Here is a 20,171-nt window from a genome sequence, read left to right as displayed (position 1 = left end):
ACTTATCTGTTCAATGACTCAATGAGCATCAATAATCTTTCTTACTCAAACTTTTGTATAGTAATCAAATGAACCGAATCAAAATTAAATCACATGATTTAGAAGGTTTCATTCATTCAAAAAAGGGAGCAGATTGGCATGTGCTTCTTATACCAATTTTTGCTTGATTGAAGGAATATGCCAAAGACACATTTCAATTCTCTATTCAACAAAACAGAACAATAGCATAAAGTGTATTATCACATACTCAGTCAAAAGACACATTCCATGGCTGTCTTTGGTTCATCTCTTTGCCACACCTTGCCGCCACATCTCTTCGATCGCCTTGCCGAAATTTCAAATAATGTAGAGAATGAAATATAAGGTTCCTCTATAATATAAATGAAAATCCAAATAATCATAAGCTAACAAGGATATAAAACCTTAACACAAAGAAGCATCATTAATCAAAGGAAGTAACAAACAAAATAATTTCATAATAACACTCCTTCCTTAAGGATATTCAACTATCTCATGTATTTAATAGATAAATTTGAGTGTGTTACAAGTATACAACGGAATAAATAAAAATGTGCTAACTGTGTAACAGAATACAACAGAAACCTAACTCATTATCTCCTATATGTCAATTATAAACGCTATCACAGACACCAAAGACAAAGTTGCACACAAGTGGAAGTCCATTGCTAGCCTATAGTGGTCTAATATAGAGATCTACTGTCACATTATTCAAATCAAATTATACAAATGTGAAGTGAATGGCCCATGGTGACAAATATAATGCAACCTAATGAATAATTAATAAGCTAATGTTCAACCACAGTCCTAAACCACAACCACTCATCTTTGCTGATCCCAACCTGAAATTGCTAATGCAACCTTGTGCTTTCTGTTGTGCCCAACATGAAATTGACTGATAAAGTCTTTGCTCTAAATTCTAACACACAAAATACAAAAACAGTTCAAACTAGCTTTGAAAACATATGATATGTATCAGAAATCAGAAGAGTGCACGAACGAAATAGGAATTACGACAAAATCTGAATTGCAAACAAATGAAGCAAATACACCAAACAGAAAACAAATTGTGTGCATCAGTCTACAATGCTACAAACCAAGCAAATATTCACATACTTATTCAACTAACTTATTTGATTTCACTAAATAAGGGTGTTATTAGAATAAATTGCATGCATATTATGTTTGTTTTTTACAATAGTCAAGAGTTATTGTATGAGTACATTAGGAACCAATTTGTGAGTGAAATCTCTGAATTATTTCAACTTGAAATATTTTCTACAAATACGCTGGTAGAATTGTTTATAATTTTGACCACGTGCTTGACAATTGTCTTTATTTTGGAAGGAAAAAAAATTAACATGATGCATTAGCTATCATGTTTAAGTCATATAGTTTCAGGTACTTTATTTAAGCGAGTGTAAATTTTGATTTAAGTCGTAACATGAATATGTACAAATATTTTTCATTTTTTACTGTGTTTATGTGCATTGTGAGAATTCTCATGTGCACTTAGGTGTGTGTCGCTCTTAATAAAAAAGAACAGTTTTTTGTTAGACAAACCAAGTTTTCTAGTTAAAATTATATCTTTCTTTAAATAGTCATGAAATATCAGATATCCTTTGAAACATAACTACATAAACTAATTAATCAAACCAGATAGGACGACATTGTACGACAAAACTCTCCCTAACAAAATTTAACCCATGGACTTTAAGGTAATCTCAAAGTGACATGAATCATCTCATCCAAATGTTCTTGGATATATCAACTTTTAATTCAACCAACAACTTTTGGTCTTTGGTTATGTTGTTTAAATTTACTCAAGTTATGTGTATAATTAACTTACACCATTCATTAGATATTATCCCTACTAGATATAGCAATTTTGAAACAACAAATTTGCCAAGACTATTCTATATCAACTACTAAGTGTCATGGCTGGAGAATTTATAATCCCTGTAGTTGAAAACAAATTTGTAAATGCATTTGCTTATGAAATTTACACTGCAGCTCCTTTCAACCAGAGCCTGTAACCTACTAAGAATTTACATTTCTCACCCTCAACCCCCACACAAGGTACATATAGGGGGGAAAAATGGAAAATGAAATCAAAATGAAAAGAAAAAAAAAATACAAAATCACAATCAATCCCTATTCTCTTCTAACTATGCCAGTCCCCAGCTTCCTTCAATGTTTTATATTAGATGGAAACCAATGTAATTGATCCGTATGATCTTGCTCTAACTCAAGCCGAAATGAGGAAAAACATCTCATTTACAGGTTGTCATGTCAATTAGCCAGGTCCTCACTCCCAACACCAACACTGGACTTGTCAACCATGCGAACATTGTATTGTTCATATACTCTTACGCGATTCTCAGCCCACCAATTTTCTGCTTGTTTCTCACTAAACCGCTTCCGACTGCATTCAACAAAGTTAAAACTCAGATTATAAAATTGCTAATCATGAAATACTGTATAATTATCTTAATTTGTCCCACCAGATACCAAATTGCAGAATAAAACATTATGATTTTCAAGATATGTTGAATATGGCAATAACTACCTGTATATTCTTGACATTATTCTGTCCCCCACAGATTAGTGTTTGCTGAGGCAAACAGTGGGGAACTGAGCAAAGAAAATGAATCATGTTGCTCCAAAAATGGCAACATGAATGTCATATTCTACCATTTTTCCTTTTTCTTAGAAGTATATCTTATTCTTTAGTACCAAATTTTGCAGATGACGTTCTGCAAGTTAACAGCAAAATGTCTGCAGAGCAATACATACCTGAAGCGAACTCTCTTAAGATCTATTACACCTCCTGGTAGGGACGTGAGTGTAATATATACACCAGGTTCATCTTGCTCAACCCATTCAGTCTCACTACGGGATTCACTATCCTTTGTTCTGCTCCCATTTCTATTAGTTGAATCTGATTGGCTCTGTTTATTCTGACCTGTACTGCGATTACTAACGGTGCTTGATCCATTCGAAAGTAACTGAGTATTTGATCCAGTTAAATCTGCTTCTGGGCTTGTTGCTTGAATATTTAATCGATCAATGGCAGCAAAGCTAAGTTCATTGGAACCAAAAGAAGCAATAGAAGGTGATTTGACACTCTTAGCTGTCCCAACAGGTAGCCTCTCAGCCATGTCCTTCAACTATTCAGCGCAAGAAACAAAAATGTTGGATCAGTAAGCCACAAAACTAGAAACGACTAAAAGACATAAGCTTGAAAATTAGAAGTTGCATTATTTTGGCTTAAAACTGATATTGGGCCCGACTGTATTGTCTCTTATTCTCATGATTTTATAATCTTATTTTGGTGTCATTAGTAGATCAGTGAATCTTAAGACTAAAATACATATTGCTTTTGAAAATATATGTTTTTCTTGAGATAATGGCTGATTTACAACAATTACAACAAGAAAAAGACAAGGTTCCCCGTTCCCACCGATTATATGAAAAGTTTTTGCTCCCCTTTCTGTTTACTTCATGAGTGTATTTGGCTGCAATAGCAGTCTAATTGTTACTTGTTAGAGTGGTTCAAGGGATTAAAGTTCCTACCTGGGCAGTAAGTGACTTGATCACTTCCTTTGCTGCTTTACATTTGGCAGTTTCTTCCCCAGCAATTGCTATTGCATCTTTTAGTTGTTTAGAAGTTCTTTCCAACTCGATTTCTTGAAGTTGGGCCTTCCGTGTCAGGCTTTCCACCTATAAAGGGAAAAATAATTATCAGGCCCACGACAAATAGACAACCCAGTGAATTTACATCCTTGTTGCAGGTTCAGAAAAATAAAAGGGGGAAGGAAGGAGAAATCAGCCTATGAAAGTAAATTATAGATATCAGTCATCCTTGGTATCAAACAATCAACCCTTTATGATAAAAAAAATGTATTATTGACAGGTGATGGGAAGAAACTCTCTAAAGTTGAATAACTGAACCATCTAAAAACATGAGGGCAAAGAAAAAAGTGCACGGTGAAAATCAAAATCAACTCACTGTTGATCTAATTTTGAATTACGAAATAAAAGATTGAGCCACACTATCACAGAACTGACTACCTTCACAACAGTGACAGTGCCAAATATTCTGCATTGTAATTAGTAAATTAAAATTTAGATGGAAATACTACATCTCTAACATGCGCATTGCAATTGAACATTGACCTGAATTCTAAATTGCAATTAAGCTCTTCAGTATTACCAAACAATCCAACAAGTTACAAGTGAATTACTGAATTATAGTATGAATTAGCCTATAATTCCCTTGTTGTCCTTTTTTCTACATGTTGTTTGGGTCATTTTACCAGACACAATTCACATAAGTTTATGTCATATAAAATAGGGAGCCAGCTATACATCCATTTTCGTAAAATTCAATTTAAACACTTATTGCAAGAAAGGGGATACTGTCACTGAATGCATAAAACAAGATACCTGTGATCTTAATTTAATAACCTCCTGACTGAGGCTATCATTAGTCTTCTTAGCATCATCCACAACAATTTTTGGGGTTGTAAGACCTCCCAGTGTTGGGGTTGGAGTAGTTGAACGAGGTGGGCTAGGCCGTCTAGATATTGGGGATGTTGCCCGGGATACAATTCTAGATCCAGGAACAGAAGCCGAGAAAAATTTCTTTGACGATCCAAAAACAGGATTAAAGGATTTAGAAATATTCAGTGCTCCCCGTTGTGAACCTCCATTTGGAACAGGAGAGACACGGCTACTGTTGAACTCCAATTTCTTGTTTTTCTTTGAAGATCTGCTTTCCACTTGTTTGAAGGATTCCATCGAAGAAAATCTGGCAAGTTGATTACGAGATCTGGTATCCAATTTATCATCCTTATCAATCAACTCAAGAGACCCCTGATTAATACTTCCTCTTCTGCTAACAGAAGAATGAGATGAAGAATCAGTTTCTAAAGTTTTCCTAAGTTTATTAAAACAACCATCACATACACGATAAGGTTTGTTGGGGTTTGGAGCCATTGAAGCCTTAAGAGACTTCTTACTGCTACATGAATGGCAAAAAACAAGTCCACAATTATAACAATTGTGACGTTTTCTTTTGAAATTAAATGGCAAACGACAGCCTGAACACATAGACTGATCAACACCAGATACCCACTTATGTAAACAGATAGCTGCAGTGAAATTAGTTCCACAAGCAATACTTTTTACATGTTTGTCTTTCAGAGCATCTACTAGTGTTGGATTATTTCTATCATCTGTATCCCCATGGCCTAAACGTCCATTTGCACCTTTCCCCCAGGTGTAAACTTCATTCCTTAAAGTTAGAACTGCAACATGATATGCACCACAAGCTATCTCCTCCACAAAACTCTTCAACAGTTTTCCTTCCACACGGGTGGGTAGCTTCCCATCAGCTTGAGGATTTCCTAACTGGCCATAGACAGGACTTCCCATCGCATAAACGTGGCCTGATGTGGTAAGTGCAACCGTGAGACTGTGTCCACAAGCAACTTGACAAAAGTTATGTTCAACAAGGGCAACACAGGTTGGAACAAGTTTTGCTTCCTTATCACCATGCCCGAGTCGACCTTTGTCTCCATCACCCCAAGTAAACAGCTTCCCTGAAGAGCAGTTGCTGGAACTTGAATTTCCAACCATGACTTCCACAACAGCAGCAGTATGCCAAACACCGCAAGAAGCCCGCATAGTACGAAGACCTTTGAGGGACTCGACTTCCCTTGGCAATGAGACACTTTTTCGGTCACCATGACCCAAAGCACCAAATGTGCCGTCGCCGAAAGTGAATAATTGCCCAGCAGATGTTACAACAGCGGTATGCCATGGTCCACATGAAATATATGAAACGTGTATGCCTTCTAGGGGGCCATTTACTCTCTTTGGGACCCAGTGGCTCACTTGATTTCCATGCCCCAGAAGACCATAATTGTATGCACCATTACCCCATGTATAAAGATCACCTGAAAGTGTCACAGCACATGTATGATACTCCCCACAAGCTACAAGCTCAATGTTTGTATTACTTAGAGCGTCTATAAGCTTTGGATGGAGAACATCAGAGTCTACACCATGCCCAAGCCTGCCTCCCGATTCCTCTCCCCAAGAGAAAATTTCACCTTGTTTGGTCACTAAAGCCGCATGTCGTCCACCACAAGCAATATTCTGCACATCGAGAACTACCGCAGATTCTAAGGCTTTTGGGAATAGAGAATCAATTTTTACACCCAAACCACTCCCAACTCTATGATTACCACCACCAACAACACCATCACCTGTGCCTTCCCCCCAAATGAAAACATCCCCTAAAGCATCACCATCATCATGACCAGAACCTTGGCTAGATGAGCTGACAGCACTTGATAGACTAACTCTAAAAGCATCCATACCCATTGTCTTCATGTGACCATGCATACTGTCTGATCCTCCGGATGATATAGAGTGGACAGAAGCACTGGCAGAATCCAGAGGGAAGAAACTTTTTTGAGGAACGGCATACAAGACCACATCTAATGCTTTATCCAAACCATTTTTAGGGGGGCTCTCATATGGGCTATGAAGGCGAAGGTGATCCCCACTATCCTGAATAGAACAAAAAAAAAAACATTCTCTTAACAAACATCTTCAATAGTGAAGGAGTAATATGAGAAGAAAATATAAGGGATGTAGATAATATGTTAATACCTTCTGAGAACTCTCATTACTACCAAATGGAGAATGTAAAGGGGAACTTCTTCTTGTGTATGTTCGAGGACTATTAGCTTCAGACGGAATACCATCACTTCTTGACTCTGTTCTCCACTTCCGGTGATGGCTACGTGAAATTAATGCTTTCAAACCACTGAACCAAACCTCAGCTTCATCTTTATCCTTGCATATCTAGTAAATAAGAATCAGATAGCTAGATTGTGTTAAGCTTTTATCGACAAACTACATTGAAACTGTTCACGATATCAATGACATGTAAAAGCAAGGCAGTAGGCCACCCGCAGCTAAAAACCCAAAGGGGGGAGAAACAAAGAAATTCGTACCAAGTCCAATGACCTATCATTGTAGATAAGAGAAAATGACTGGTATTCCTTCTCAGGTCGCGGATATCTTTGAAAGATAGGCTGAAAAAAGCAGGAGCCTTGTATTATCAATCATGACAGAGAGCATTAACACTCGAAAATGTGTCAATAAGGAACTATGAAAATGTGTCAATAAGGAACTACGAAAATATTTATATTTATTTAACACACCCATGCACATGAGTGATGTCTTTTTACATTAAGTTTCAGAATATGACACTGAAGCAATACAAAGCATCGGCACATTTCTAAAGTAAAAGACAAGCCAATAGCTGCCGTAAACAAGTATTATATTGGAAAATATTCATAATACCGCAAAAGGCAAAGCCTTTTTACCAGTAGATGGATGATAAAAATGATATCACATTTATATGCTTTGACTGCAAGCAAATAGAGCTCACAAGATTGCATACAGAAACAAGCAATGCAAACTGTATTAATCATATAAATATCAAGTAGAACACTACTATCTAATATCAACTAATTGTCTAAGCAGGACATGACATTGTTGGCTAAATGTGGAGAAGCAAACAGTCATGATTTCTAACAATTTAAAAACCTACCGTGCGTTGTCCAGATATAATTCTAGAGACATGACTCAGTTTAAGGTGTTTCTCTTCTTTCCCTGAGAACCATATCAAAACAGATTCATCCTGAAAAGAAGAATAGTAAAAAAAAATTAGCAATTGGAAAATATTTAAAATCAAACGCCCAGTGTAATAAAAACAAATAATTAATGAAAAAAATAGAAAATAAACCATGAACACTATTATGGCATTAACAATAACAAAATAATCATGTGACTTTCATACCATAAAAATAGCATGAAGATGATTCTATTAGTTGCATGCATAATCACCAAATATAGTTAGATATATGGTGTGTGTGTGAGGGTCAACAAATAACATCTTGCTATCCTTCAAATTTACATTCTAGTTGTGTGGATTAGAGTGATAGCAACAACAAGATTTGGCAAAATAATTGGAAGGAAATCTTTCCATGTTTTAATATTGGTCAAATGGGTTTCTTAAGGAGATCAAGTACACTGATAGTAGTTAGGCACAACAGTTAGCTCAAAAGATAGATCTTCCTGTAATATTTTCTTGTATCCTCCTTAATTATAAGCCCCTTTCAAATTTCTAGATACATCTATAATTTTTTCCAAGTATACTCCTTTTTTTTAATGGCAAATGTTAGTAATTAGTTGTTAGAATAGTTTTTCTCCTTCAGTTGGGTTTGAAAACCCAGGACCTCCAACTCCTTATCCCAAATATACTCCTTATTAATACTAGCCCACCCCAATTGTGGGATAAGGCTTGGTTGCTGTTGTTGTATACCCCTTATTAATACTACTAATTCATCTTGGGAGATGAAAAGTTAGAGTTAGGTGCATTTGTACATAAAAGGGTATTTTAGTGATATTCATACATAAAATAGACATAGACACATTAAATACATTGCTTACTGTTCGCAATATATGTGAAAAAAAATAAAAAGGGGCTTATAAAAAGGGACAAATGTATTTTTCACTGTTAAGTCTGTTCGATGAATACTTTGCAATTCACTCCTCTCTACCACAAATTATTCACACTGTTTGACTTTCAGCTTTGAAGACCCATGCTATATCTCTCCCTACTGCTTTTTGAAGAAATATTTTCACCATTATTTACGGAATAAATAAATGCAAAATAAAAAGTAGAAAGACCAAGACTCTAAGCTTGGTTTTAACTTTTAAAAATATATATAGGGACCAAGTTACTACTGTCAAATACATTATACAATTCTTTAAGAAAAACAAAAATGAGACACACTTTAACAAAGATTCATTTAAATATAGCAAAAAGGAGTGCAACTCTCACATTCGAAAGTCGAAAGGGGCAAAACTTGGGCTTTCCCCTTCTTCCATACTTGAGCAAGCAAGCCCCTTTTTTCAATGCAGTAATGGCCTATCATCAAGATCAACAAAGGATTTCAGTAAGCATAAGAAGATTTATAACAGAGAGGAAACAATGAATAAGCATAGCACATGGATAACATTTGACTGATGAGAGCCAAGAGTATCCTATATCTAACACTCTTATCTATAAGTAATTAGTAAATATTTTCATTACAGAACACTACATTCACCCTGTATTTCTGTCTGTAAGGAAAAAAATAACCAAATACTTCCTTTGCATCACTTTAATCGTTACTCTTAGAATCTTAACTTGTCCTGGATTATTTACAGTTTTTTTCAATAATATGCTTATTTAACGGCATCTCAATCCACCCTGTATTAATTAGACCTTCTACCTAAATCCTAGTTCAATAAAAGTATTTTTATTCAAAAAATATTATTTCGCCATGGAAAGGAGTGTAATTAATGATTTTCTTCAGATGTGTACAAGGGCGAGTAGAAAACACAGAGCATATAATAATCCACAAATAATCCTATTAGTGAGACATAGATATAAAAGGGTGGCCCGGAGCACAGGTTCCCACCTGGTGGGATCTAGGAAGGGTAGATGTATGCAATCTTACACCTACAAGCAAGACAATGTTTCCAGGATTTGAACCCGTGACCTCTAGGTCACTAAATTACAACTTTACCGTTGCAACAAGGCTCATCCTCCAGTGAAACATAAATATGAGGGGTGCCGGGGGTAATGCCCGTATACTCAAATTAGCATCCAAAACTTTGAAAAGCACTAGAAATCCCAACACATACCTAATGTTTATACCAAAAAAGCCATAAAGTAAATTATAATTAAAAAAATATATTCCTAGTGAAGGCTAACAATCAGAAACTTTCACTGCTATTCATAACACCGAGTTCTGTCCAAACTTGCTGAAGCTGATGATGCAGTCAAATATTTAAAAAGCACTACAAATCCTAACACATATCTAAAATTTAGATCAACACTCCTTAAGTAAATTATAGTTAAAAAGAAAAATTCCTAGTGATGGCACATAACCGGGGATTTTTCACTGCCATTCATAAAATTGAGTTATGTCTAAACTGGCTTGAGCAAACGACGCACGCGCATAGCTGGCAGTCAAAGAAAATTAATGAATCAAACTTCTGCAACTAGACTTCAACTAACATGCCAGAAATTTTGCACTCCAAGCAAAACTATGCCAATCACCTATTCCCTCGTCCCAAACTTGTATCAAAAACCGAATTGCGCACAACCGTTATCACAATTAACAGAAAATAAAAAAAACATCACTAACATTGTACACTACACAATACGCAAAATCCAAAAGCAAAAATAAAATAAAAAAATATATATTAATAAGAATTAAAAATTATATATATAATTCTATTGCGTATAAAATTTATGGTTTCGATTGGTGCAAACCAAATCACCTATTCTATCAACAAAAGCAAAAAAAAATAAAAATAAATCCAAATAAATGTTCAAAGCAAACTATGAGTCAGTTTGGATTGACTTATTTGAGTTTATCTAGGGGTATAAGTTTTATGAGACTTTTTTGGGAGAATTTATGAAAACAGCTTATGACATTGTTCATAAGCTATTTTTAGCTTATTTTCATAAGTTCTCCAAGATAGCTTATGAAAACAGATTATAGCTTATACGAAAACAATTTAACTTCATTTCATATTTAGCTATAGAAATAGCTTATACATAAGCGCTTATCATGATAAGCACTTATGCTATAAGCTGCAAATAAGTTGTGCCTATACATATATACCTGCTCAATGTCTCTTTCAACAGCACCAGTTCTGCTAAGATCCGAATTCATTCTATTCACCAAAAACAAAAACAGAAACACTAATCAGAAACAATTAATTTCAAAATTAAACACTAATCAAATGCATAATTATTCACTACATTTTCATACCCGAACCCTTCCATTCATCAATTCAACTTCAGAATATCCACAAATTTGGCGCGCTTCAACAGCTCAAAGTCTTCACCACCGCTCAAATCCACCATTCGTGAACTCGCCGCAACCATAACACTGCTTCCGAACTTCACGCAACACTGAAACAACGACTCTAGCGTGTAAACACGACTGTTACTTCAACTTCCGGCGCCGATTAACGGCGGTGGGAGGTGGTAGGTAGCGGATGAATGAAGCGATCGGAGAATGAACGGATTCCGGTGGTTGAGAGGTCGGAGAAGTCCGGAAAGTGCGGCGGGGGAGAAAATCGAGGTAGGAAAGTGCGGGAAAAACGGAATGAGAGAATCTAATAGAGAACTATGATCTGTGAAAATTCAGTTGCAGAAGAGAGAGAAAATGAGGTTTAGAGAGAGAAAGTGAAGGAGAATTATTATTATATAATAAAAGAAATGAATGTAAAAAGGAAAGAAAATACTGTGTTTCTGTTACTGAAGAAAAAAAAAATCAGAAAGAAGATAAAAATGGAAATTAAAAGGAAAAGTGAAAAAATTGGTGGGAAAATTGTCCTTAATTTTGAATATATTTTCCATTTTTGCCACTGAGTCTCAACTAAATTGGTTAAGTTTTTTTTAATTTTGCCACTGAGTCTCAACTAAATTGGTTAAGTTTTTTTTAATTAGGAAGTGTTTAACTAAATGTTTTATTAAAGATAATTATCTTATTTTAAAATAGGTTCCCTTATATCCACCTTGAAAAAAGAGTCCAAACATAGAATATTACTATTTTTAGTAAAATATCGCATTTCTTTTTTTTTTTTTACAAAATCTACTTTTTTACTAAAATACTCTCTCCGTCCCGTAATAGATGGACCTATTTAAAAATGTGTAATTTTGATATAATTTAATTTGACCATATTTTTCTACTAATATACAAAGATAAATAATATCATATAAGATATCGTTAGATTTGTCTCGATGAGTATTTTCAAGATATCAAATTTTCATAATTTTTTCTAATATATTATTCAATATATTTAAGCTCAAAATTATGCATTGGCATGCGTAATAAGGTCAACTATATCAAATATTATGGAATAGAGGGAGTTAAAGTTCATTTACATTTTTTGAAGTTCATATTAGGAGAATTTTTAAAATAACGATTGCAAATGATCTGGCTTATAAACATATAAAAAACAGGACTAGAAAAATCTTTTATTACAAGAAAAAGGAATGGAGGGATTTGAGATTAAGACTAATTAAATGATTTATAAAGATAATTGCCTCTCAAAAAAGATAGTTATGTTATTTTAAAATATGATACCTTAATAGTATATGAAGTATTTAAAATATGATATCAACCACTATATTTAGTAAAATATCACATTGATTTTTCCTTTTTATGACAAAACCCACTATTTTACAAAAATAGTAATAGTTCATATACCATTGTTTGAAGTTCATATTAAAAGAAAATTAAAAATAACGTATTTGCAAATGATCTAGCTTAAAAACAAATAAATTGTCAATTATCCTCTAATCTAAACTAGCATAATTTCTTCAATTTAATTTCTATATGAATATATTAAATACTTTTTAAACTATATAATTTGTCAACTTAATCTCTAAAATATATTAAAATCTGATAATTTAATACTACCTAACATCTAAATAATGGAGACTAAAATGATAAATTTTAAATACTTTAGAATTATTTATAGGCTTAAATATGTAAATCGTCCTTGTAATTTGGCGTGTTTTTGGTTTTCGTTCCAGTATCTTTTTTTGTTCTAAAACAACCCGTATAAGTTAATAACTTTTTGCGTTTCGTCCCTCCCGTCAAACTCTATTACAAAAACGCCTTGCTGGCTAACGGTGAGTGACGTGGCAGGTGCTGACTTGGCCAAACACGCTTATGTGGACTGACAGATGATCCCTGACTATATTACAGGGACCAAAACCAAAAACGAAAAGGTACAGAGGGACGAAATTAAAAACACCTAAATATGAAATTTATGTGGCCTTCCAGAAGATTCCTGACTATATTACAGGGACCAAAACCAAAAATGAAAAGTTACGGAAGGACGAAATTAAAAATCACGAAGTTAAAAATTTGAAATTAAAAACCCTTGCTGTTTCCATCTTCTTCCTCTCTCTTTGCCATATCCTTCTTCTTCTTCTTTTGTGCTTCTGAAATCACATGGCTGGCAACAATGTCTTCATCATCCATTGTTTTTTTCTTCAATTGAATTTCACAGCTTCTTCATCGTATGGAACGAAATTAAAAATCACGAAGTTAAAAATCTCTACCATCTTCTTCATCTTCTCTCTGTTGTATGGATTCCATTCCAACTTGTATTGATTTTGTTACGATAATATGGAACAAAGATGGATGTACCAATTCATATACCCAATTCCTTCCTTGGTCACCCCACATGAAAATTAATAATAATAATAATGTAAAGCACAAGAATGATGTTTCCATTGTTCTTCTTATCCTTACAATTGTAATCTCACCCTTCTCATTTCTCATGTGCTTCAAACTTTGTCATAATTCCATTAACAAGAAAGCATACACAACGACAACAAAGAATGAGAATTTGTTTGACATATGGAATTATGATGGAAAAATAACATATGATGACATTATTAAAGCAACACTTTGACATTAGATATGCATCGTGACATAAGCATATGGAAGTTTATACAAGACTCAATTATCATGTGGCAAATTTGCCTCCTTAAAGAACTTCACAACTATTAAGCAGATGTGTCATCTTTTGATGCGAGTTTTAGAATTGAAGTGAGAATATTATCAAAAATAAAGCAGATAAATATTGTTAAGCTTTATGGATTTTGCTTGCACAAAAGAAGCATGTTTTTAATATATCAATACATGAAAAGAGAAAGTTTGTTCTCGGTTTTGTATGAGGATTTAGAAGTTGTGGAATTCAATTGCAGAAAAAGACTTAATTGATGATGAAGACATTGTTAGCCGGGCATGCAATTTCAATGGTGCAGAATAAGAAGAATATGGCAGAGAGACGAAGAAGATGGAAACAACAAGGGATTTTAATTTCAAATATTGTAACTTCATGATTTTTAATTTCGTCCTTCTGTAACTTTTCGTTTTTGGTTTTGGTCCCTGTAATATAGTCAGGGATCTTCTGGAAGGCCACCTAAATTTCATATTTAGGTGTTTTTAATTTCGTCCCTCTGTACCTTTTCGTTTTTGGTTTTAGTCCTTGTAATATAGTCAGGGATCATCTGTCAGTCTACATAAGCGTGTTTGGCCAAGTCAGCACCTGCCACGTCACTCACCGTTAGCCAGCAAGGCGTTTTTGTAACAGAGTTTGACGGGAGGGACGAAAAGCAAAAAGTTATTAACATACAGGGGTTGTTTTAGAACAAAAAAAGACACAGAAACGAAAACCAAAAACGCACCAAATTACAGGGACGATTTACATATTTAAGCATTATTTATAATATAGTTAATGGGCTAAATTAAATTGAATGTGATAGTTTAGTGACTGAAATGATGGTCCAATCGTTTATAAACGTATGAAAAACAAGATTCAGAAACTATTTCATTACAACAAGAAGATAAAGGAACAAAGGGATTTGATTATTTAAGAATAATTCTTTGATATTTTTTTTAAAATATTGCTCCCTTGTATCTCTTTGGTATTTTACATAGAGTAAATGGACATTTTAATCATTGAAATTATGGTCAATTTATCTCTCAAATTTATAAAACAACAATTTAATTTTTGTTTCGGACTTGCCCAACCTAAAACTCAATTCTTCATCTAAAAAATAGACGCAATCCAAAGAATTAATCCATTCAACATTAGATTCCCTCAATCAATCTATAAGAGGTTAATATTATTTTACCAACATAACAATTTCACGACTTGGACATTGACTAGTGTTGTATATAACGACCCCTCCTTTACTCACTTCCGGCTCCATCCCAACATTGTATAAATATCTTCATTCAACAACAATGCAAGGTATACTCTCTTATTATATTTAAAACTTTATGTATTTTGCTCTCTTATCCTGATTTAAACTCCATAGCACTGACGTATATCAACTCACGTTAACAACTTCAATGGAACGGTGCTCCAGTCTGATCAACATTCTCGACATGTTAAGATATGATCTCTAAGTTGAATAATATGATTCAATTTAGTTAGTTTGTTTTTTAGGTTAAAAATTTAACACCACAATTTTAAAGATTTTATGTAGATCACTCCTTAAAAAAAAAAAAATGTATATATATATATCATGATGTAGAAAGAGACTCTATTCAAAGTCAACATTATTCAGCTCTTTGGTGGTTTTGAAAGATGATTAAAAAAAAGATATTTTGAGGAAAAAATAAATTGATTGATGTTCTTCAATTATTTCATAAGTTTGGTAGCAAGAATGATCAACTCTTATAGTTTCAATGATATTATATGATAATAACTAGATTGAACTTTGAAGAGAATGATATTTTGAACATTAAATTAAAGATAAATTAGTTATTTTGATGAAAAATAAATAAATGAGTTTAAAAATGATAACTATTCTTTCTAGTATGACCATGAAGTATTACTTTTCTTAAAGTGTGGTTTTTGAAGGGCATTTTTTCAAATAATGGCACTGCTGAAAATGTCGGAATCACTTTTTCCTGGTTGGCTGGTGGTGACAAAAGAAGATTAAGACCATGCTTCTGTTTTCACTTTTAATTTGCTCGTGCTCATAAGAATTATATAGATAAAAAATAATAATATAGAATCCTTTTTTAGAATAAAACTTCAATTTGACTGAGTTTGCTTGTTCAACTAGGTAATCAGATGTGCACATTCTAGGAAGAATTATTTCATAAGAGATACATACTCTACTTGCTATTGTGGTAGAATCTAATTCAATGCACCTCGAACATGGAGTAGCATTCAAAGAACTTCATTCTGTATAAAACATGTTGTATCACGTAAAACCCTTCAAAAAATTCTGTATCTGCATGTTGTACAAGGTGGCAACGGGCAACATCCTCATTTTATTATATCATCCTCCTATTGTACAGAGTCTTGGTTATGCACTTTTTTGTGCATGTCTTGTGTTTGAATAGATGTTTAATAAATTTTGTATTTATTTTCCTTTACTATCCGTAAAATATTAAAATAGGGAAATGTCAACATGTGTTTTTGGGATACTCTTTAAGGACTATAATAAGTGGTAAGTATTTATAAAAATATGTGTATTCGATGCATTGAAAATCGAAATATTTGAACTTTTTTAAAGGAATAATTGTTTATTTTAAAATGTTTGAACAGGGGGAACAACACTTGGCCAGTGCACATGCCTCTACGCATGAGCCGGATTAGTCGCCCACCTTTGGTGGGTCGGAAACCGGTGCAAAAGCCAAAAAAAAAAAAAAGTTTGAAGAGTGTTTGGGACACTCGTTAACAAGACCTCAGGTTGCTTTTACCTTGTTTGATGAGGTTGATATCTCTTCAAGTTATAAAACTCCATACAACATAAACTATATAAATAGATGTAAGTAACAAGATTAAAATGATCTATCTAATTATGGGGACATACAAAACCAACTATTGGCTAAGTAACCGATCAAAATCCATGAATATGGCATGTGCAAAATTGTTGGAGTTCACAAACAACCATGATGCCCTTACCAATTATACTTTGTCTTTCCAACCCTTTGTTAGTGATTGAGACCAACACCAATGTGATACACTTTTTTACAAAAGTTGAACTTAGCCACAATACACAAAAATTATGGTCCCCTTTTGCGATAGTGGTCCTAATATTCCCAGACTTTCTAACTTCTCTAGTCCCACGTCAATGGGGTGATGTACCTGTGAAAAGGGCTCAAATCCAAAACTATCTTACCACATGATGAAAAGGCTTTGCTCTAATTATAACCCCTCCTCAATATTCATAACAGTGATGTTGCTTTCATATCATGTGGGATGTGTGTGTATGTGTTGGAGATGTAAATTAAATTGAACCTGTGCATAAATACTTGACTTGACAACAAAACAATAATATTAATAAGATTTTTATTTGGACTAAACAATATTTTAATGAAATGGTCCTTTCCACGGTCACTTTTCAATTTATCATCTGAAACCATTCACAAAGTTCGTGAACCCACCGATGCTCTATTTGGTAAAAGACTAGCGGTTTGGACTTACCAAACATAGTAATGGTTTTCTCTAATAAGAGAAGAAAAAATCAAAATAGATTTTAGTTTCATATCATAGATGTGGAGTTAAAGATGTTAAATATCATTGATTATTGTTAAGGTAGAGAAAATTTGTTAGCAATATGAAGGAAGCGATGAATATCTTCCTTTATTGTTCTTGATATGAACTATGTGTTGCCATATATCAAGTGTGAGTTCAAATCTCATATTGAATGAAAGATTTGAGGTTGAGCAACATATAAGTGGGAGAATCCATAAACTTTATACTTTGAAGTTTTGGGTGAAGACGTGATGTCCAATTTCACTTGTATGGTCACTCTTATCTCAATGTGATGATCCAACCTAGTTAGGTTTCTCTTCATGGTCCAACAGTGGTATCATAGTCCTGAATCGACTTGATGGGGAAGTGAGAAAGATTTCAAGTGTTAGATAATGTACGCGAAGAATCTTACACTTGATAAAGAAATGATGTGATATGTCAAATGTGAGAAAAAGTCATAAATTGGAGGTAAGAGTTAAAGTTGAGCAAAATATAAGCAAAAAGGTTCATAAATTTAAGATCTTTAAGATTTTTGGTGAATATGCGGTGTTCAACTCACTTATGTTTTGTTCTTAACCCAATATATTAATCCAATTCGATGAGACTCCTTCTCATAACCCAATTCATTGAGATATTCCTCCGGAACAATAAAAGGGATTATGTTTCTTATTATATTTTTTATAAGAAAATTACTTTTTATGTTTTATTATATTTGTTTGTAAGCTTATTTTAAAAACCATTTGGGTAAAGCATGATCTTATGCTAAAAAAGACAAATCTATTTTGATTATTTTTTATGAAAATCATTTTTAATAGAAGATATAGAAAAATGTATCTTATCGTGTCTATGATTTTTCAACCATATTAATGAAAAGTTATTTAGACATGTATAATTTTTTAACTTGAATGTTTTTTTTCTTCCATCCATCGTTTATAATATTCTTAAAAATCTCTATTATGCAAGTATTAAGGCTAACATTATAAAAAAGAAGGATGGACACTATTATGCAATCTGAAAGATGGGGTAACGTAGAGATATTCTTGATATTGAAGCAACTTTTTGTTTAATAATTTATAGATATAAAGAATTATTTTGAGAAGTCGACCAAACCTTTTTAAAGTTCATTTGTCAATTTTAACCAATATGGGAGAGAACCTATCATTCACCCAATTGTTTGCCAGAGTGCTCATCTTTAAGCAAAGACTCGTGTGAGGAATTATTCTTTCACTCTATTTTGCATGCGTGGCAGGTTGTGGTCCTTACAATTATTAAAGGGCTCTATCTTTTGTGTATTTTCATACTCAACTTAGATGCACATAAGTAACAACATGTTAGATAATCCTCAAATCGCTGTTGAAAAAAGTGTCACGTTTGATGAGATAACAATACTTGAATTAATTTTGTAAGGATGAGTTATGTGTAACATGAAATTTTAAGGTTATATCAAAGTTTATTTAAAATGTGTTGCTTTAGGTTGCTTTTGAAGCTAGATTGTTTGTGTTTGTTTGGTTCAGCAGAGATAATAATTGATTTAGAGTGAATTGATTATATAAAATTGAAGTGGATTGAATGTAAAGTGGTTTGTGTTTTGATTCATTTATGTAAAAGTAGGTTGAACTTTAAATTTATGTGTGAAAATCAATTATATAATTAAAAGTTACAAATTTTAGCTTCAAGTAGAATCAATTCTACCTGAAACCAACCAAACATGTCAAAATCAATTCTACACCTCTATAATCAATTTCGGTCTCTCTAAAAGTGAAACCAAACATATATTTATTAGCTTTGAAAGCTGTATTATTAGGTATGAACATAAGCATTGTCCATTGGATTGTGATTATTTGTCAATTAATCAATCAATTAATATTGATGAAAATAAAATGTATGTACTACTAGAACATAAAAAGCATCGATTTATAAGTCAAACAGTTCCTAGCCAACTGCTCGATGTACAAATATTTGGTTGTTGATGAAAATAAAATTTAAAAGTAGTGTTTGTTTCAAGTCTAAGAACTACATTCTCATGATTACATGGCTTTCATTACTAAGCAGTGTTTGTTATAAGGTTGAAAAACAAATTATTTATGAATATAAAGGTTCTAAGAAATAGAATAACTTTTCATAACTTCTATAATTCCTATAAACTTATTCCCGTGTGAGGTGAGAATGTGCATGAAATTTTACATAGATTTTTTAAAAAAAAGTTATAACCACCTATTTTTCGAAGAATGTCAAATTACATGTCAAACACTTTAAAAAAAAAATACCAAGAATCTAATTTCAATTTTTGTATTCCCAGGTGATTTATTCTTAGATATAATTTTTTAAAGTCGGTGAAACAAACACACCATAAAACCAACTCATACAATGATATATCAAACACCACATGTTTATATTTTTCCATAACAATTAAGGACCCAGTCTTCACACCTTTTTTCTAATTACATAAAAATTAGGTAACTTGGAATAAAAATCTAGAGAAAAAAGTAAGAACAATATTCACTTTTTTAAAAACAAAAAATATGTTCCTAAACCAAACATGTCTTAAATTTATTGTTTGAATGTTTGGAAGAAAAGAGAAGGGTTTGAGAATAAAAGAATGAGTAAAGAGAATGATAAGGGTGGGTGAGTAGTCTCTCCATCTTGCACGTGATTCTATTTTTCTTCAATAGACTACTAAAATTCTCCAATAAACGTGAACTAAAAAAATGAACTAGGTTTCATTACTCCTCTTGATAATACATACTCATAAATATTTTCATCCAATTCCCTTCAAAAACACTCCTAAAAAAAGTGAAGGATTCCTCTATATTTTCATTCCTCCTTTTCCCTCTTAACTTCAAAAGAAAGCCTTAATGGTTCAGTCACAAGATTTTCATAACTTTTTTGAACAAGACAAGATTTTCAAAATTGTTAAGAGATCATTAGACCAGTAGGTTATAATTCCATCTAGATTGACATGAATATGAGGGTAATCAATA

General features: G+C 33.1%; 1 protein-coding gene across 1 annotated transcript; it reads right to left on the bottom strand.

Annotated features, from left to right (window-relative positions):
• Positions 1-1,919: 1,919 nt before the first annotated feature.
• On the bottom strand, positions 1,920-11,378 carry LOC11425815 (PH, RCC1 and FYVE domains-containing protein 1). Its single transcript, XM_024783865.2, has 10 exons — positions 10,935-11,378; positions 10,785-10,836; positions 8,948-9,034; positions 7,652-7,741; positions 7,050-7,130; positions 6,703-6,897; positions 4,468-6,600; positions 3,595-3,741; positions 2,815-3,188; positions 1,920-2,443 (listed from the first exon to the last, which is right to left on the bottom strand). Exons 1-10 carry the CDS (start codon positions 10,946-10,948, stop codon positions 2,311-2,313), a joined length of 3,306 nt encoding a protein of 1,101 aa, XP_024639633.1. The 5' UTR covers positions 10,949-11,378; the 3' UTR covers positions 1,920-2,310.
• Positions 11,379-20,171: the final 8,793 nt, after the last annotated feature.

This window comes from Medicago truncatula, chromosome 5 (genome assembly GCF_003473485.1).
Source record: "Medicago truncatula cultivar Jemalong A17 chromosome 5, MtrunA17r5.0-ANR, whole genome shotgun sequence".
Classification (NCBI taxonomy): Eukaryota; Viridiplantae; Streptophyta; class Magnoliopsida; order Fabales; family Fabaceae; genus Medicago; species Medicago truncatula.
This window is presented reverse-complemented; position numbering and strand designations above follow the sequence as displayed.